This window comes from Barbus barbus (assembly GCF_936440315.1).
Source record: "Barbus barbus genome assembly, chromosome: 9".
NCBI classification, from domain to species: domain Eukaryota; kingdom Metazoa; phylum Chordata; class Actinopteri; order Cypriniformes; family Cyprinidae; genus Barbus; species Barbus barbus.
In genome coordinates this window covers 16,074,316-16,095,776 of record NC_136737.1, presented here as the reverse complement: position 1 = coordinate 16,095,776, position 21,461 = coordinate 16,074,316, and the positions used below count along the sequence as shown (strand labels likewise).

Below are 21,461 nucleotides of genomic sequence, written 5' to 3'. Positions count from 1 at the left end.
ATGGATTTTTAGCCTTTTACAGCGTTACTGTAACCAAATGTGGTATTTGGGTGAAAAGTAAAATTTTGCATTGAATAAACAACACAATGTTGACACAGTATCTAATTAAATATAACCACAATGATAAACAGCGAGCTTTTCCCGTCACGATGACTATAAAACGATGACTATAAAAACTGACCGCTTGAACTGGTTCATTGAACCGAAACGAATGAGTCGATTCTTCAAGATGAATCACACTTCCAAACGGTTCCAGAGGAGCTGCTGAGTGTTTGGATGAGGCTGCTGCTGCTCTCTGTTGGTGAATCTTCACTAATACACGTCGGAAGAAAGCCTCAACCTGTCATTACACGACTTAATTAAAATTTGGTAAATTATCATATAATATAAGCCCAAAAGTGTTGTTTTCATTGTTAGGTTGTTCCCACAAAATATTCATTAATGAAAAATAGCAATAATGTTTAATGAATCTTCAGTGAATTATCATTTTGTATTAAATGAAGCAGTGAGCATATATAATAAATAACAAATAATATTTCTTTGGGTGTGTACATATATAGTGCGTTTATAATATAAATATTATTATGAGAATTATTAATAATATTATATCAATGTTGATTTTTCAGTTTTCCTGGGCAATCATTATATAAAATATTTCAAGCTCACTTCAGGGTTCTTATAGTTAACTAAAACTAAAACCATAAAAAATACTTGAAATAAAATAAACATTAACTGAAATAATAATTTAGAAAAAATAACTTATTTTATTCCAGCTAACTGCCAAAGCAACATTTATAGTTTTTATTTAGTTTAACTTTGTGTACTCATATGACTAAAACTGAAATAAAAATTAATTTAAAAAAATAAAGCCATATATTAAAACAAAAACATAAACAAAAATGACAAAAAAACACCACAAAATTATACTAAAACTTTAACTGAATCAAAAACTTTAACTGAATCAAAATGAGCGGGGGTCTCTCTCCAGACTGATGCTGGGCACTGATGATGCTCTCAGGAGGGGTTGCACGCCAAATGCATCAGGTCTGTTCTTTCCTCAAGAGGGGTTTCCAAACAAACCATCATTAGTCCATGAGACGACCTCACTGATACCCAGTGGTCAGTCGGGGAGAATGAAGAGGGGTGGCAGGGCAGTGTGCGCTAATTCGACAGTCAGTTAATGATGCTCCTTAGAGATATTTAGGCAGATCCTTCTCCACCACCTAAAAGATAAATATTTAACAAAAAATATATTTTGTGTGCCAATATCACTGTGATAATTAGATACTGTAGCTAATCTTAAACATGGCCTAGTTTATGACTTACGCTTGGATCCTGTAATGGGGAGTATCGCTTCACAACCTGGCCTTCACGGTTAATAAGGAACTGAAAACAAAACACAAAAATTGATAGCAAATAAAACTATTTTAATCGTACTAATAATTAGTAAGTAAGTATTCATATTTAAAATACAATATTTAATTCATAATATGCTTTTAATTAGCATAATTCAAAGGGAAAATGCACAAACCTTAGTGAAATTCCATTTGATGCCACTATAATGGAATAAAAACAACAGTCAATAGATATTTAACCATTGTTTTCAGAGTGCAGCTCTATTAAAGGTATAGTTTGCCCAAAAATTTAAATTTGGTAAATTTATTCATGCTAAGGCCATCCAATATTTGGAGAAATTTATCATTACATCACTTGCTCATCAATGGATCCACTGCAGTGAATGGGTGCCGTCAGAATGAGAGTCCAAAGAAGCTGATAAAAACATCACAATAATCTGCAAGTTATCCATACAACTCCAGTCCATCGTTTAACATCTTGTGAAGCGAAAAGCTTTGTGTTTGTAATAAACAAATCCATCTTTAGGATGTTTTCTGTCTTCTGGGCAAAATTCCAGTCCATAATCCATAATAATGCTTCCTCCAGTGAAAAAGTCCATCCCCTGTTGTCCTCTCAACTCAAAATCCACAGACATATTTGTTTAGAACTGTTTTAAACAATGCTTGATCTGTGCAGATTTCTCTCCTGATTCAGATGAGTTGACTTTTTCACTGGAGAAAGCGGTTTTATGGATAAAAGACTTTTCGCACAAGACGATGGACTGGAGTCGGGTGGATAACTGATGTTTTTATCAGCTGTTTGGAATCTCATTCTGACGGCACCCATTCACTGCAGAGGATCCATTGGTGAGCAAGTGATTTAATGCTAAATTTCTCCAAATCGGTTCTGATGAAGAAATAAACTCATCTACATCTTGGATAGCCTGAGTACCAGCAATTTTTCCTTTAAAGGGATAGTTCACCCAAAAATGAAAATTCTATTATATGTACTTATACTCATGTCAGTCCAAACTTGCATGACTCTCTTTCTCCTGTTAAACATAAAAGAAGGTGATTCTGAAGAATGCTGGTAACCAAACAGTTTCTGTTCCCCTTACCTTTCATTATATGGACAATAAAACAATGGGAGTCAATGGGAACAGAAACTGTTTGGTTACCAACATTCTTTAGAATATCTTATTTTCCTGTTCCACAGTTTCATTTTTTGGCTGGACTATCCATTTAATCTATTTAGCCGATATCAAATAAGCATTTATTTCCACAGAATTTACAAGTCAACTAAGGAATCCTTTCCCATTCGGTTGTGCCTTCAGCCACTTCCACAGACGGTGCGCGGAGTCACCATTCACGTCAATCTTACTGAACATATCAAACTGCGCGTTGTAAGACTTGGCGAATTCCTTGATTTGGGAATCTGTTCCTGGTTCCTGAACAAAAACATATTATTAGATCACAGTATTTATTAGCTTTAAGAGCATTAAACATGTTTTTGCCCCCCATACCTGACGTCCAAACTGGTTGGATGGGAAGGCCAGGATGCTTAAACCTCTCTCAGCGTACTTGGCGTGCATTTCTGCAAACTGAGAGTAGTTTACCGGGGTTTTGCCTCACTTTGAGGCAACATTAGTGATGATGACAACTTTCCCCCTAAAATGTACAGTAAATTAGATTTAGTTAGAGTTACAAATTGTTTGACAGTAAAGCAATGATGCATCACACAATCATACAGGCTGAGGATACTGTAACACACTACCGGACTTATGCAGAAATATGTGAGTAAACAAATAAAAACAAAATGTGTTTTAAAATCGTCTCAAAATATGAAGCATGTTTGATAGCCTCTGATTGGATATATTCTTAGTCTGTGCCCATCATACATTACACAATTTTTTGTGAAATCTATGGAAGCCTGTTTCTGCCACATAAAATAGTCATGTTTTGGTAAACCATAATTTTGACATAAAACGTGGAAATTATGAGATACGCACAGTTATGAGATTAAAAGTCAACATTATGACTTAATAATTATGAGAAAAAGTCAAAATTCTGAGATAAAGCCACAATTAAGATAAAAATTTTAACTATGACATACTAAGTTATAAATATGAGGAAAAAAGCCAAAATTATGAGATTTTGAGTCCTAACTGAGAACAAAAATCAAATTTATGAAATAGTAAGTCATCATTATGAGATAAAAAGTCAAAATTGAGATAAAGTCAATTCTGATATATGGTCAAAATATAAGACAAAAAAATAATAATATATATAAGATAAAACAAATAAGATAAAGCCATTTTGACATGTATGGCTGAAATTATGAGACAAAAAGATAATTATGACAAGTAAAAAAAACTCATAATTACAACTTTTTATCTCATCAGAATCAGAATCAGAATCAGAATCAGAATGAGCTTTATTGGCCAAGTATGTTTACACATACAAGGAATTTGTTATAGTGACAGAAGCTCCACAGTGCAACAGAAAGACAGCAACAGGACAGGACACAGGTAATAAAACAAAATAACAAGAAATAGCCAATAACCAATGTACAAAGCAGCAAAAAAAATAAAAAATACACAATATATAATATATAATATAGGCGACTATGTATGTACAGGTCGAGTATGTGCAAATTAGAAATGAGAACAAATAAATAAATAAGTGAGTGTGGTGAATGGATAATGAATTAGTTGTGTGTTCTACGTTTATTTATTGAGTAATCATAATCTCATAATCTTTTTGTCATATTTGACATTTTATCTCAGGTTTTTGTCATTTCAGTTTTTCAAATTGTTATCAATTATGATCTAGCATGTCATAATTTTGACATCATAATTATTACTTTTATATCATAATTCAACATTTTATGCCAATACTGTAATATGAAATTTCACTTTTTGTCAATTATGACTGTCATAATTTTGTCTTTTCATGTCATAAGTAAGACTTTTCTTATGACATGAAGATTTTCTTATGACTTTTTATCTCATAATCATGATTCGCCAAAGTTGTTGTGAAAATGGGCTTCCATAGAAATATCTCGACTCCGACAGCCCAAAATCTGCAGACGGGCTCGGACTTTTGCTAACTATGATTGACTCCTCAAGACTGCAAGTCCACTGTGATGTTTTTCATACTTGGTTTTATGACATGCTGATTTCCATCTCTCACCTGTATTTTTCCAGGGAAACTTCATTGCCGTCTATATCCGTGGCAGTGAATTCATAAATGGATTTGGCCGACTGCCAGTCCTCTAGCTGTGCAGACTGAAAATAAAAACATGCTGGTGTAAACAAATAGGAGTGATTTGAATATACACGCGTAAAGAATAAGAATACTGTTCGAAACGCCTTCAAACAAATATTAGATACAAATCTCTATATTTAAATTCCAGCCAGTAAGCTATTCACACATTTTAAAATAATGGGCTTTTAAGAGCATTTCTTACCATTGCCTGCAACACTAGGGAGAAAACGACAGCGGACCCTAAGAAACGCATGACTGCCTTTCTAACTACTGAAACGGCAGCGTATTAGATCAATCCTCTTAAAGTGCCCAAATCTCCAGAAAACTGAAAACCTTGCATATATATATATATATATAGGGCTCCAAATAAATATTAACTGGACTCCAAGGCTGTTTCTTCCTCATAGGTTGATTTTTTTTTTGCTGACTACCGACTTGAAGCTTATTTACAAGTTGGGTATTTGACAGTAACTCCTATTGAGGTCAAAGGTCACTGGGCGACGAGCTTACACAACTGAGAAAGCTGATAGCTTGATGTGTGTTGACACATGGGGTGCTTCTCAATTCTTATTTGTGCATCCTCGTTTCCTTTCCTTGTTTCCTTGCATCTTAGCTCCACCCCTTCAGGATACGAGGGAAGGATGCACATAAAAGACGCGAGGATTCCTAAAGCATTGGAGACCATTCAAGAATTTTCTGAGGTCTCTGGCCTCTCTCTCAACATTTCAAAGTGTGAAATATTGTCTTTAAAAAATATTGATAAAACAGCGATCTGTGGAATTCAAATTAAAGATGTAATTAATTATTTGGGAGTAAAAGTATCCTTGAATTCAAATATGGTTATAACAGAAATTAATTTAAACCCTATTAAAGATGTAATTAAAAAGAAATTCAATTCTTGGTTGGCAAGAGATTTATCTCATACTGGTCGTGTTTTATTATCAAAGGCAGAGGGTCTATCAAGAGTTTCTTATCTCTTTTCTGTAATGGATTGTCCCAAGTCATTATGTTCCTTATTAGATAAATTATTATATAATTTCATATGGAAAAATAACTCACACAAAATTAAAAAGGAGGTTCTAAGAAATAGGATTAGTGATGGAGGTCTTGGAGTTGTTGACCTATTTAACCATGTGTTAAAAGTAAATTGGTTAAAAAGATTTGTTAAAAAAACAGACTCTATATGGAATATATTTCCTAATTTTGTTTTTAAGAAAATTGGAGGTATTGAATTTTTGTTGCAGTGCCCCTTCTCACTTGGTAAACTATCCATTAAATTAGCAAAATTTCACCAACAGGTTTTATTATCATGGTTACTGGTTTACAAACATAATTTTTCATCTCACCGTTGTTTTATTTGGAATAATCAGAATATTATTTACAGAAATAAATCATTGTTTTTTGAGAAATGGTATTTAAACAACGCATATATTGTTAGTCAGCTGATGGATGACTGTGGTCAGTTTTATTCATTTCAAGAATTCTCCAGAAAATTTGTTTTTGGGGCTTCGTTAAAGGAATATAATATTGTATTCAACGCCATTCCTAGTGGTATAAAAACTCTCTTGAAAGGAGAGCAAACTTATAGTCCTACATCTTTATATAACACTTCTATTTCAATTGAAGGGATTTTGATTACTGATGACAAATTCAATAACCATTTTGTTCGTAATCTTTTGAACAGAAAATCTATTCCAGTATCATCTTTCAAGTGGATGGCGTTATACAATATTAATTGGAGAGTGGTCTGGTCTCTTCCACACAAATATTTGTTAACAAACAAGGTAAAAGAAGTTACATTTAAAATATTACATAGATGTTACCCCTGTAATAGTGTACTCAATAAGTATGTAGCTGACGCTGATAGGTCAGTTATGAGTTATGACGGCCGTATTGCGATTTTAGGGATTAATGTTTATATTGTTTGTATCTTTATGATTTCACGATTTAAGAGTGTTTTTGTGTGCGTGTTAATTTCCTAATTTCGTTGGTATTGTACTTTATTTTGCTGTATTCTCAGTTTGACTAAAATGAATGTCACATGACCCTTCCTGATTAGTTTAACCTGGAAGTATTGGTACAAATTGAATGGCGAGATGTGAATTCAGAGACACATGTTAGAGCTCCTTACCATTCTACTGCTGGTTATCAGGCCAACACGGTAAAAGAGTTAATGGTTGTATATTTCTTTATTTGCGTTGATGTCCTTCGAATTGTTGTGTGTAAAACTATTTATTTGTGTTTGTTTGCATGTAGTTTTCACGGTGTTCCATATCAGGAAATAAAACATATGGACATCAGTATCTTGGAAGCGTGGACTGTTTAATGACCAGCGAGTAGTTACAGTGAAAACGTGGCCTAATTCCATTCTACCGAAGTCTGTTTCGGCGGTGGTGTTCTGGTTTCAGCGTGCGGCTCGCCGTCTATGGATCTCGGCTCGCGGTTTGGCTGCTCCCTGCGGTGATAGAGGCTGTCTTCAGTGCGCGACTCAGCTACGTTGTTTCTGGGACTTTGGGTGCTGTTCGGCTGCGTTCTGTTGAGAACTGACTTCATCGTGCAGCCGTTGCCTTATTTCTTGTAGCGCTGGTTACGGCAAGTATTAGCGTGCAACTTTGCGTCTTCCTCCTGTGTTGGAATGTTGCGGGTTGGCGTGCAGCTCTGATACAATCCCGGTGGAGGACTTTATTACGCAGCCTTGATTCATCTATGCAACAGCAGGTCAGACTGTTTATTATTCTAATGCTATCTTTGGTAAATAATGGATGGGTTTAGGAGTTAAAGCAAAATTGTTATAAGATAAAGCTGCCCATTAACAGAGAACAAAGAAAGAAATGTCCTGGTGGCAACCGGTCCTTAATTGTTTAAGATCTTAAGTGTTTGCAAAATTGAATTTCATCTTTGTTATTTAAGTGAATATTCCAGAGTGTTAAGGGCATTTGATTTGAGTGTGATTACTTAGAGTGTTTTACTGCTATTTAATGTCATTGCATTGTATGTTTGTATTATTTATCTGAAGTGACACATTTGAACATGTCAGTTCAGGGTGATTTAGCTGAGCAAAAGGAATTTTTGTTACAAGAGCAAGCAGTCTTAATTGCTAATATACGAGAAAATGAAATTACTGAGGGTATTGTGAGAAATCGCCATGCGTCATGTACCACATGCACAGAAAAATCAGAGGAAAGACTTAAAGAGCTTAATTCTGCTTTATTAAAGACAAATGAAATTAGAAAATCTTCCCGTGATAAATGTTTAACACCAAAGATGCAGGAGTTAAAAGAGCAAGAACTGGTTCAAAAGGAAAGGAAGTTCAAATCTGCATATGAGAATTGGAAGATTTATGTTAGAGATGTTCGTTCAAAGTTAAAACATGAGTGCTCTGAAAGTGATTTGTGTGACATGATGGATGAGGTTGAGAAGAGAGAGTCTGAATTGAAAGAGTTATATGAAGACGCACGACTCAAAGCAGTACCAAGCCAAGAAGTTAGGAGAAAAATTGATGCATGCTCAGCTGTGACTGCAGACTTGATGAAATTAATGAGGGTACGCCTAGTGGAAGATGGCATGGAGTTTGATGCCGAAGCTGAGAAAGCAAGATTGCGTATGCTGTTGGACTGTGAGTATGCTTGGTCCATATATGGATCAACAGTTTCTAGAGCCACAGTTCTTAGTAATCACTCTAAACCCCCTTCAGAGTCTGCAAGTATTTCCGCTAAAAGGGCAGAGACTGCTGCATTGTTAGCAGCAAAGAAGGCTGAAATGGAAATGGAGGCTGACATTGATGCACAAAGGCAGCGACTGAAGAAGCTTGAAAGTCGTAGAGACGTAGAGGTTATGGAAGCAAGGCTTCGAGTGTATACTGAGGAGGAGTCAAGAGTGAAAAGTCAGCAGTGTGGTTCAGCATGCAGTGACGTGAGTAACCCCAGTCCCCTTGTTCCTAATACATCATGTTTGAATCAGCAAGTTACAAAAGGTGAAGTACCCGTAGTACAGGCGTTACAAGAGTCAATGGCCCTATCTCGACTTCCCGTTCCAGAACCCTTTGTATTTTTTGGTGACCCACTGAAGTTTATAGAGTGGAGCATAACCTTCAAGGCTCTTATAGAGCGACGGTGTCTAAATCCAGCAGACAGGCTATTCTATTTGCAAAAGTATATTGATGGTGAAGCAAGATCAGTTTTGGAAGGCAGTTTTTATAGGAAAGACGAACAAGCCTATCAGCAAGCTTGGGAGAAGCTGAATGCCAGATATGGCCACTCTTTTGTGGTGCAGCGTGCCTTCAGAGAGAAACTTAATAGGTGGCCTAAGATTGGTGGATCAGAGTACGTCAAGCTAAGAGAGTTCAGTGACTTCTTGCAATCATGTAGTGATGCTATGCCGCACATCAAGGGTCTTCAGGTGCTGAATGACTGTGAAGAGAACCAGAGGATACTGGTAAAGCTTCCTAATTGGGTGACAAGCAGATGGAACCGTTATGTCACTGACTCACTAAACAGTTAGATCAAGACAAAGATTACCCAAGCTTCAGTGAGTTTGCTTCCTTTATTTCAAGGGAAGCACGCATAGCATGTAATCCGGTGTCGTCATTGTATGCATTAAAGATCTCTGACGAGAAGCCATTGAAGGAGGTAAAGCATTCAAGAGTAAATGCGTTGGCAACCACTGTGAAGGATTTAGATGCAGCATGTGCTACGGCAAATTCCAGTAATATCATTAACAGCAAGATTAAAGAGTTTAGTAAACCGAAGAGTACACTGGTGCGTAGCACAAATTCTGTTGAATGTATGTTCTGCGGAGAGGGTCATTCTCTCCATGAGTGTCAGAAACTAATGGAAAGAGCTGTGGAGGAAAAGAGAAAGTTTGTCTTTGAGAAGAAGTTGTGCTTTGCATGCTTGAGAAAGGGACATTGCTCCAAGGACTGCAGGAATAGGGCTGTATGTGCTTTATGCAAGAAGCGCCATCCAACTCCATTGCATGAAAATCGCCAGCCAGGAGATGAGTCTCCGTTACAGATAGTTTTGCAGGCTGAAGAGAGTATGTCCTCCTTATCTTGCTGTGTGATTACAGGAGAAGGGGGTATAACATCTATGATTGTTCCTGTATGGCTGTCTTCATCTAACTCAGAGTCTGAAACCCTTGTATATGCCTTATTAGACACTCAGAGTAGTCACACATTTGTTGTTCAGGAAGTGTGCAAAGGTTTACAGGCATTAATGGAACCGGTAAAACTACAGCTTTCCACTATGATGGGGAAAGATTCCATTGTGGAGAGTCAGAGAGTCAGTGGCCTTAAGGTTAGAGCGTTCTCTTCAGACAGCCCTATTTGCTTGCCTCCTGTTTATACAAGGGACTTTATTCCTTTTGAGCGCTCGCACATTCCCACCTGTGAAACAGCTAAAAGGTGGAGACATCTAGAAGTAATTGCTGATGAAATGCCTGCAAGAATGGATTGTGGAGTGGGTCTTTTGATTGGTTATGATTTTACCAGAGCACTGGCACCTCGACAGGTCATCACTGGCGGTGATGAAGAGCCTTATGCCATTAAGACCGACCTTGGGTGGAGTATCATGGGAGGCACTCCACTGCATGTGAGCTCCAAGGATGTGACTGGTTTGTGTCATCACATGTTAGTCAGGGAGCTTCTCCCTGTGACACCTGCTGCTGATATTAGAGCACTTGAGCTGGATTTTGCAGATACTCAGGCAAGAGAGAAGAGTATGTCTCAGGATGATGTTCAGTTTTTGCGGGTTTTAAAAGTTATCCATGTGAATGAAGTTGTCCAACTTGCGATGCCCCTTCCTTTCAAAGCACGTCACCTCCTTTCAAATAAGACGTTTGCAGTTGTACGGCCAAAGCACCTTAAAAGAAAATTGGACGGGAATCTTCAAGTCTTTGATTGCTCAGCTAAGTTCGACGGTACTGCCTTGAATGACCATCTATTGACTGGGTCTGATCTTCCCAATAGGCTGACTGGAGTGCGTTGCTGTTTCTTTAAACACTCAATTGCTGGCATGTGTGACATTGAGAAAATGAAGCTGCATCTTCATAAAGGCATTTCTGACAGTAGAGAAGTTCTGGAGTCCATTAGTGTGCACGACTGTACCGCTGAGGTGAAGATGGTTGATTTTCATCATAACTATCTTCCAGGACAGAATATCTTTGCGAAAGTAGAGTACATTGTACAGAGCGTCTCCTCCGCCTTTAATGTTGAGCTTAATGGGAAACGTCCTACACGACGTGGAATTTTCTCCATTGTGGCTTTAGTTTACGTTTTATTGGGGTTCTTGGCTCCATTTTTCACGTTTGGCAAGCGGGTGCTGCAAGAGATATGCCTTAAGGGCATGGGTCGGTATGAATCCGTACCCACCGAGCTGAGGCCAAGGTGGGAGAGTTGGCTGAATGATAAACCCAACCTAGGTAAACTACAGATCCCAAGATGCTTCACACCTCTAAACTTCGGGAAGTGCCTAAGAACTGAATTGCATCACTTTTTCAATGGTAGCAGTCAAGGTTATGGTTAGTGCTCCTACATTAGACTGGTGCAGAAGGCCACAATAAAGATGCCTCACTAAACCCTCTATTGTTGAATGCCCTATTTAAAAGTTAGTAGTTCTTGTAGCCAAAAGTTGCAAATTTAAGAATGCCCTAACACTTTATTAGAATTTTAGTCCCACTGATATCATGTTGGTGTCTTGGTCACATGTTGAGTTTGTATTGTTGAATATTGTTCAATATTGGAATATTATGAGCAATTTGTTCTTTTTAAAGTGTATGAATTATGTTGTGGGGTTGGAATTATGTTTGTTAATTTCATGTATTGTGTTGACGCCTGGAAATTTCCATTGATTATTTGATTGTTTGCATTTTGCATGTTTTTCAAATAAGTCAAGGGTAATTTGGTGGGAGTGTAGCTGACGCTGATAGGTCAGTTATGAGTTATGACGGCCGTATTGCGATTTTAGGGATTAATGTTTATATTGTTTGTATCTTTATGATTTCACGATTTAAGAGTGTTTTTGTGTGCGTGTTAATTTCCTAATTTCGTTGGTATTGTACTTTATTTTGCTGTATTCTCAGTTTGACTAAAATGAATGTCACATGACCCTTCCTGATTAGTTTAACCTGGAAGTATTGGTACAAATTGAATGGCGAGATGTGAATTCAGAGACACATGTTAGAGCTCCTTACCATTCTACTGCTGGTTATCAGGCCAACACGGTAAAAGAGTTAATGGTTGTATATTTCTTTATTTGCGTTGATGTCCTTCGAATTGTTGTGTGTAAAACTATTTATTTGTGTTTGTTTGCATGTAGTTTTCACGGTGTTCCATATCAGGAAATAAAACATATGGACATCAGTATCTTGGAAGCGTGGACTGTTTAATGACCAGCGAGTAGTTACAAAGTATATCCATAACATAGAAGATAAATGCACTTTCTGTGATGCTGAAGAGACAATTGTACATCTTTTTTGTGAATGTGTTTGTGTTAAAGCTTTTTGGAATGAGTTATGTACCTATCTCTCAGAAAAAACAAATGACAAAATATGTATTAACACCTTTAGTATTATTTTTCTCTATCATAATCCAAATTCTCATATTCAGTACGTTGTTAATTTGTTTATGATTCTTGGTAAATTTTTTATTCACAAATGCAAATTTTTGGGTAAGATCCCGTTACTGTCTATTTTTCTAGTAGACTATAATTCCTATGTTTTGTCTTTGATGGGCATAAAAAACAAAACGTCTTTGAAAAGTCAAAGATTGCTTTCAATGTTTAACCTTGTATAATTTTTCTTTTTTTTTCTTCCCTCTGGCACTTTATTTTCGTGATCTATGTCTTTTTTTTGTTGTTGTTATTATTATTTGTTCCTGTTGTTATGCACTTGTTACATTTTCATTTTTGGCATAAAAAAAAAAAAAAAAAAAAAGACGCGAGGATGGAGGAATTGAATCAAGTGAAATGATATATCCTCGCTCCCTTTAGCATCACTTTAGAGCGTCATCAGCTGCGCAAAATGGATCTGCCCTTATGTTGTTAAAGTTTGTTTTTTAAGACTTTCAAAATAAACATTAATAAAGCAAGATGCCCTGTTGAAATATATGACATGTATGGTTTATTTAAATTGCAAAGGTAAAATATAAATTAAAAATTATTACAACAGATGAGAAGGGGGAGGAGAATTTACACGTGCGTCAGGTTTTTCGATGAAAAAGACTTCCGCATAGGATACACCTGTGTATCCTCGCTCATAGCTCCTTTGGAAGGCTCCTCACTCCTCGTTCCTCGCCTCCTCACGGTGCAATTAGAGAATTGAGATGACCTTCAAGATGGCTAAGCTCGATCGGTTTCCGGGTCATAGGATGGAGGACGGAGGAGTGAGGAAGCGAGGAGGGATATTAAGAAGCACCCATGGTCCACATATCAGATAAGTCACTAATTTATGCATTATATAAATTTTACTGCTTCTAAAGGTGACTAGAATAGCAAACGCATGATATTTCATTTGGATATTGATTAGGCATTGCCTTCAGGAATGGATTCATGCCACAAAAATATTATGAAATGGAATAATAGGCTAATAACAAATGAAACAATGATTTGACTCACACTAATTGCAATAAAATAGTCATGAATATATATACCAAGAAAAAAAGTTTAAATTATGAGATACTAAGTCATAATTATGAGATAAAGCCAATATTAATGACATAAAAATGCCAAACTATGACACACTAAGTCATAATCATGAGTTAAAATTATAATTAAGATAAAGCTATTATGGCATAAAAGTCTGAAATTGAAATCGAGATTATGTCATAGAAGACTAAAGGCATTATTTTTTTGTTCAGAAATATGAATTATTTTCCTCACAATTTAAACAATTTCGATTTGTTTAAATCGATTTGTTGTCACAATTTCACTTAGTTTTGTATCATAATTTGACTTTTTAAACCATAATTGCAACTTTAATGTCATGATTAGCTGTCTTAGTAGTATTTTAGCATTTGTTCATGCCATTTTTGGACACTTACCACGGTTATGCAAATTTGTGGACATGATGTTCTTATAGGAAACATGTAATAGTATTTATTTTATATTTCAAAATACCATAAATATTGCGATTTTTGTACGTGATCCTTTTGTAAAATATATGTAATGGATGCAAAAATATAAAATGATCCAATACTAAGCAGATCTTACGAAACCAAATTTCTTCTAATGCATGTAACAACAATAAAACAAGATTTTAACATTTTTTTTATTAGCCTACATTACATTATTATTGTTGTTGCGCATTATTTATATAGGCTAGGCTAACGGAAAAAGTGAACATCGATTATGGAGGACTAAAGACCTAAATTGTCACGGTCCTGCTGGTGTGCCCTGGTTGGCCACCAGATGTCACTGTGTGTTTGTTTGAGCACATGGCTTGTTGTTTGTGGTTTGTGCCATGTGCTCTCCTGTCTATTGTCTGACCCCGCCTCATTGTTATCTCATTATTGTTTCAGTAACTTCACCTGTGTCCTCCTCGTTTGTCTCCCTATTTACTCTCCTGGTGTCTGCAGTCTTGTGCTGGTTCGTTGTTTAATATTAAGTGTTTTTGAAATTGTCATTACTGTTTGTTTCGAGTGTTTGCTCTGGGCTGGGATACACGCACCTTGTTGCCGTTTTTGTATCCCAGTCCTTTTCTGTGTTGTTTTTTTTGTGCCGTGTTGGCCTTTTTGTTTCAATTAAAGATTAACTTCCCTGCACTTGGACCCTGACCTCATCTTTCCACGGTGCTTTTCACGGCGTCCCGTGACATAAATACACTGCAACTAGACCTCTCATCTTGCACAATAGGACTGATTGTGTAAACTGATGATAAATCAGGTCATCGTTTTTAATCTTCTCGCTTTGCAAAGTCCACCAGCAGATGTCCAGCTCTTCAATGAACACTTCCTTTTGAGTCGATTCTTTTGAGTGAATCAGTTGAACCGGTACACAGAGCAATTTGTTCATGAAGTAAACACTTTTCTCAATCGATTCGTAATTACACATGAAATTACAGTAAACTTCAGTATATTAATAAAACCATGCAGTAACAGCAATATGTGTCTTCGCGCTTTATTCGAAGGTTTTAAGACAAAGGAATCACTGAATCTTTTTGTGAATCGGTTGTTTGATACGAACTGTTCGAAAGAATCAATTTGCTGAAATCACACGCACTTCCCACATGAAATTCAAGTTTACACAACCTTCCCCATTCCTTATTTGTTTTCAAACTACATCAATAATGGTAAATTACAGGGGCGTAGCCATCATTTCAAAGGGGGTGGGGGAATGTCTAGTGTTATACCTGTTTTGTTTTTTTTAATTAACCCTTGTCTAATTGACAGGTTTTATTTTTAATCATACCTTTTTGCTTAATATGCTTTATGATTATATTATTATATATGATTATAAAACAGAAGGAAAGAAATAGAAAAAAGAAAAAGAAAGAAATACAACAGCTTGTCACTGGGACAGTACCCTTAAAAGGACATCTTTGTACCTTATTTACCCCAAAAAGTTTCATAGTTGTACATTACGGTACATATTGGTACTCTAAGGTGCTAATGTGCACCTTTTTGAGTATAAGTTACAAAGATGTCCTTATAAGGGTACTATTATTTCCATATTTCAGATTGTATTTTGTGTGTGTTGTATGTAGAGTACATGGCACACAGTAATGAATACTTACACATTCACATACTTCTTTATTCTGTTCTGTTCTATTATACATTAGTCTGATTAGTCTATGTTAAAAAGTATAAGACATAGCTTAGCATAGACAATGCTGTAAATAATCTTTACCTCTGAAGCCTCACTGAAACTTTCTGCCTCATTCCCTCTCACTTCTGCCTCTGTCTATAGCAAATAAAGTAGTGTTTGAAACATGTACATACAGGGAATAGTGGCATACAGAAGAAAATAACACATTAAGTACACTGCTGGACAATAACCAATCATTTGTATCCTAAATATTTTTTTAACACTTTAGAATGGGGAACACATTCACTATTAACTATGACTTTTGCCTCAAACTCTTCATTTACTGCTTATTAATAGCTTGTAAGGTAGTCGTTGTAGTTGTTTAGGTATTAGGTATAATTATGGGATGCAGAATATGGTCATGAAGAATGCAGAATTAATATGTGCTTAAGTACTAATAAACAACCAATATGCAAGCTAATAATTACATACTGTAGTTAAAAATGATAGAAGTTGTTAATCATACTAATGTTATTTTTTTTATTTTTCTATATTTGATCTTAATTGTGTTTTCTATGATTGGTCCATATATAATCCTACAAACGCTTGTGTATTATAGACGTTATACAATGTAAAAACAGCCAGGTGTTAAAAGCCACTCTTCTCACCTGTCACTGTGTGTCGTCCTGATTCTGTCCTAACAAACCTAGGCTGACTGTTTCTTGTTCATTCTTGACAACACATAAAAACGTCAAATTATATAATGACAGAGCACCCCTAAATGAAGATCGGTCCTGTATCAGATCAGTGCTTGCATAGCTACCTGCTTGAAATACATCATGTAGATTTGGCAGTTAAACATGTCACAATGCTGCAAACGCTGTAAAATCTCAGTTCAACATTATCTTTATTCTTATTTGAAGGGTTCTGATAACATACATACGTGTTAAAATAAAAGACGTTACAAAAGAGTTACGGAAAAATACACTGAAAATAAGTGCATGTTTGTCCAGGCAGCTTTTTATTCTCCATATAATGAACATCAAAACTTGCTAATTATTCAACGAGAGCAATAGGCAGAGTCACTCAACATTATGCAACACTGTTCGGATCCCACGTGCCAATTTACGCTGCTTGACTTTTTCGTAAAAGAGGAGTGAAGAGTTTCTTGCCGCTTTGAACTCATCTCGACCTCTAATGATGGTGGATACAGCGCGGGACCGCGGGCGCGAGCCTGGGTATGTTGTGACGTCACAAACTGAGTGACTGATTGCCATGGAAACGGTAACGTCATGCATATCTTGTCTCTTTGAATTTTAAATCATTCTGCATTTATATACATTGCTCCATTAAAACCTCAACATATCGAGAACACAACTGTCCATTGAAAAAGTGCGGGGGACGAATTTACTTTTTATAAAAAGTGGGGGGGGGGACACGTCCCCCGCGTAATCTACGCCCCTGGTAATTTATATAAGATTATTTGTAATTTATTAACCACGTATTTGACATTAGATTTAGCAGACGCTTTTATCCAAAGCGACTTACAAATGAGGACAATGGAAGCAATCAAAATCAACAAAAGAGCAATGATAGTGCCATAAGTCTCAGTTACCTGAACGATTTTTTAATATATAATAAATAAAAAGAAAACAATAGAAAAAGAATAGAGCAAGCTAGAGGCCTTTTTTGCTTTTGTTTATTGTAAAATAAATAAAAAGAACACATAGAATAGAAAAAGCTAGTGTTTTTTATGAATAGAATTTTAAATGTGCATTTTTTTTAAGTATAAGCAACACAACACATTTTATTCGTTGAAAGCGGGTAGTAAAAAGCTTATGCGTTTAAAAAAATAAATTAAAAATTAATAAATAATTTTGCACATGCGAAATCAAAGTGCGCGCTGTGCCGTGCCGTCTGACGTCATGTACACGCGCCGGTAGCAACGGGACCCAAACGTGGAGTAAAGGGTTTGAATAAGCGGTCTGTTTTGATCCTAATATTGTCCTGTTTTTAGCGCGATATGGATGATGAGGAAGAGACATACAGACTATGGAAAATTCGAAAAACTATAATGCAGGTAAATTAAAGGCCATATAACTTGTTTATATGCTGCGTTTTCGGATCCGCTTGATCTCCTAACATACAGTACGCATCCAAATAAGAGAAATGTCCTTATATCTATCTATCTATCTCTTTCAGCTTTGTCACGATCGTGGTTACTTGGTGACCCAAGATGAACTGGATCAGACTCTCGATGAGTTCAGAAGCCAGTTTGGAGACAAACCCAGCGAAGGTCGACCACGACGGACAGATCTCACGGTCCTGGTCGCACACAACGACGATCCGACCGACCAGATGTTTGTCTTCTTCCCCGGTATGCTGCATGTTCAACTATTGAGGAACGCTTGATTTATTCTGAACAGTTGTATCGTATCTAGCGTGCTCTTGCTTTCAGAGGAACCAAAGGTTGGCATCAAGACCATAAAGATGTATTGCCAGCGTATGCAAGAAGAAAACATCACCAGGGCCATCATTGTGGTCCAGATGGGCATGACGCCCTCCGCCAAACAGGTGACAAGCACATGCACTTGCATGATTTAGACGAGCATTAACTATTAAGGCATTTAAAACTGTGTTTTTGTCTTTTAAATTTCAGTCTCTGGTAGACATGGCGCCTAAATACATCCTCGAGCAGTTTCTTCAGCAGGAGCTCCTAATCAACATTACCGAGCACGAGGTGAGGAAGCTGCATTAAAACAGACTGTTTACCTGATTTAAAGGCGGTAACTATATTAGTGTTCGCACCAATAAGACAATATAAGAGCGCACTTCAGGTGTGTCTTCTGCAGCGTTAACATCTTTTTAAAGTCAGGCTTATTCTGATTGGCTGTCAGTGTTTTTATGGTTCAGTCAAACCAAACATTTAGACACCAGATATCAGTTTTACTTCTGGGTGCAGGACACTATAGTTCATTTATGTAAGTGAGGATGGCAAAAAAGTAAACCGTGACATTATACCCCAAAAAATCTTCATACAGTTTACTGCCAGTACAATTGATAACTTGGGACCAAAATTAATCAGACACTTTGACCATGTTTTGCTTAAGTGTTTTTCTTTAATTGTTAATGCGACCCATTTACACCACAGACTGAACCAAATTAAGCATTGCTTGGTAACTGGTTGACCTAAATTGGTATTATCTAATTGTGTACTTAAATTTAACAGCAGACATCTATTCAACCGAATCATTACATGCCTTTCTATCAAAGTTATCTGACATTATCAAGATTCATTTGCTCTGACACAGTTTAACTCCGAGTTCTTGTCCTATTTTCTAAACTATAGCGAATAAACTGTAATGTTGAAGGTGTCTGAATAAATTGGTTCGACTGTAAATCACCTAAAAGTAAAATCGTTCAGATTCCAACTCCGTGCTAAAATCATAACAATAACTACAAAGTTTTGGTAATTGTTGGATTTGTGAAAATATATATGGTGGTCCATTAGGAATATAATTCGTATGACGTTTAAGAACTTTTTTTTTTTTTATATATGTACTACTGGAACCAGCTGAGCCCATTCAATCTGACTTGCTGCAGTTTGGAATTGAACTGCTGGTTTGTTTGACCAGAGGAGAATTGGCCCCCCGACTGAGCCTGGTTTCTCCCAAGGTTTTTTCTCTATTCTGTCACCGATGGAGTTTTGGTTCCTTTCCGCTGTCGCCTCTGGCTTGCTTAGTTGGGGACGCTTCATTTCCAGCGATATCGCCAACCTTATTGCAAAGACACTATTCAAACTTATTGACACTTTATTTTCCTTTTTTTGATATTGTGCAGTGCTTTGACACAATTTGCATTGTAAAAAGCGCTATATAAGTAAGGTGACTTGACTTGACTACTCATTGACAGCCAATCAGAATCCACCGTGCATTTAAAGAGACAGACGAAATAACTGAAGCGTGTTCTTATAATAACATCACTGTGTGGGTGTTGTAGCCATCTTTTAAAGCCCAAAACGCACTGCACGATTTTCGACTGTCCCTGACAAAAGATTGGCATTGTGAAACAATCGTGGGCGATTTCTGTGTTCATGGCTCCTGTGTCGTACAGTGAGAGAAGTTCAAAGATAGCCTACGATACAGCATGATCATCACACAGTGTGTTTGCTGCTACGACCCATGTTTAGCGACCAGCCAATAAAAGTGTGACATGAAATCAACGTGACATGGCTCTAAAACAACTCAAGTTCTTGTTCCTTCCTCTTTCACCACTTCCAGTTTTCCAGCACACATAAAACTACATCTGTAAAGTGAGCTCTTTTTGTTTACCACTAGCGCATGCAGATGACGTTTATTCTTCTATAGTAACGTCTGTCGTATCGCACAGTCTACACACGTCGTAGCCAAGTTTATCAGATCAGATCCATGTTACACAGTGTGTTATGCAGTGATCTTATAGGACTGCTATTTTATTGGACAGTGTGTCTCGGGCTTAAAGGCATTTTAGATTTTTAGCAATTCATCTTTTGGCTTTTTACACCAAAATGCTAATATTACACAATGTTATTTGCATAATAATAATAATAATGTGTTTTCACTTCTTTCAGCTTGTTCCAGAGCACATAGTCATGACTAAAGAGGAAGTGACAGAGTTGCTGGGGCGGTAGTATCCTTTGAGGTTTTGGTTGAAGTTTATAGCAGTGTTATGTTAGTTATAGTTTTTATTCATTTTCAGTGTGTTTTTTTTATTATTTCAATTTTAGTTAAGTTAAATGAAAATGAGAAAAGTTGGCTTGGCACTTATATTTTATTTCAGTTGAAGGGATAGAACACAAAAATGAAAATTGTCACCATTTACTCGCACTCAAGTTGTTCTTAACCTGTATGAGTTTCTTCTGTTGACCACAAAATAAGATATTTTGAAGAATTGGTAACCAAACAGTTGACGGTAGCCATTGGAGAAAAAAAAAAAAAGTGAATGCCTGCGTTTATTTTAGGTAACTATTTATTTTTTAAGTTAACTATAACCCTGATTTATTGGATTGAGTTGGATGGTTTACTGTAGTAGTATCTCTAGTTGGTGCTTTGGATTGGTTAGTTTAGCCTTAACCAGCTCCTCTCCAGTAAACTAAAGGAAAGCCAGCTTCCCAGAATTCAAGCCGGGGATCCTGTTGCCCGTTACTTTGGCTTAAAGAGAGGCCAGGTAGGAAGTAGAATATATCGAAATAAGAAGTAAATACATCTCTAAAAATCTTTAGTTTGAGCATTTGAGTGTTCACGTAACTTGTGGCATGTTCTTCAGGTTGTTAAGATCATCAGACCGAGTGAAACTGCTGGACGGTACATCACATACAGACTGGTCCAGTAATGCTTATGGAGTCAGTATTTCTGTTGTAGTTCACTGGAGTATTTGCTTAATGCTTAGAAATTACATATTGGTTAAATATGACGATTTGTATTGCTGTTGTAGCACTCATTCCTTGTAATTAATACCTCAGGATTTGTATATCAGCAACAATTCAAATCTGTGAAGCACTGTTATTTAAGTATCATTACTATAGTCTTTAGTACATAGTTTTGAATTTGTTTTTGTTTTCTTAATGTCTATTTAAATTTTAAGTGTCATTTTAGTGCCTTCATAAATTTTTCGGTATTCTTTAATTCCTTAAAAACATTAACGTGAATTTTATTTGTTTCATCTTTTGTTTGACAGATTTGAAATTTTCTCCAACTGCTGAAAGTAAACATGGGCTGAATTGTGTTTTTTTTTTAACTAATAAATATTTTACTAATCGGTCTCTCCTTGTAATTTTATTTGACAACTTTTCATATTAAAAACGCTGTTTGTTTGGTCCCAAATGAGCTGTGAACAAGTCTAAAAACCTGAACGTAAAGAGAGTGCAAGCATCACCTTTCTCTCTCTGAACGCCATTGTTGCGATGAGGGGAAAAAAGGGAAGATGACCTAGATGTGTGTGCAAATACACACTAACCAACCAAACTCTATACAGCAACAATTGTAGTCAACTTCGTCATTGGCCAACATGTTGTCTGATAACATGCACTTAAATCAGATTTTCATGTAACCATGACATTATTTTGCATTGGCTGTAAACTAATACT

At 36.4% G+C, this 21,461-nt stretch overlaps 1 protein-coding gene and 1 pseudogene across 3 annotated transcripts; one reads left to right on the top strand and one right to left on the bottom strand.

Annotated features, from left to right (window-relative positions):
- Positions 1 to 2,629: 2,629 nt before the first annotated feature.
- On the bottom strand, positions 2,630 to 7,154 carry LOC306875249 (phospholipid hydroperoxide glutathione peroxidase-like; annotated as a pseudogene). Its single transcript, XR_013785844.1, has 4 exons — positions 6,975 to 7,154; positions 4,527 to 4,621; positions 2,858 to 3,002; positions 2,630 to 2,782 (listed from the first exon to the last, which is right to left on the bottom strand). The product of XR_013785844.1 is annotated as a phospholipid hydroperoxide glutathione peroxidase-like (transcript).
- Positions 7,155 to 17,252: 10,098 nt separating this feature from the next.
- LOC306874804 (DNA-directed RNA polymerases I, II, and III subunit RPABC1-like) lies at positions 17,253 to 21,137 on the top strand. 2 transcript variants are annotated; one of them, XM_079425067.1, is made up of 8 exons: positions 17,253 to 17,417; positions 17,540 to 17,714; positions 17,796 to 17,911; positions 17,997 to 18,077; positions 19,947 to 20,005; positions 20,464 to 20,542; positions 20,642 to 20,717; positions 21,053 to 21,137. In XM_079425067.1, exons 1-7 carry the CDS (start codon positions 17,361 to 17,363, stop codon positions 20,705 to 20,707), a joined length of 633 nt encoding a protein of 210 aa, XP_079281193.1. In that variant the 5' UTR covers positions 17,253 to 17,360; the 3' UTR covers positions 20,708 to 20,717; positions 21,053 to 21,137. The 2 variants fall into 2 exon arrangements, with proteins under 2 accessions (XP_079281193.1, XP_079281192.1); XM_079425066.1 differs by having other exon boundaries at positions 20,642 to 21,137.
- The last annotated feature ends 324 nt before the right edge of the window (positions 21,138 to 21,461 follow it).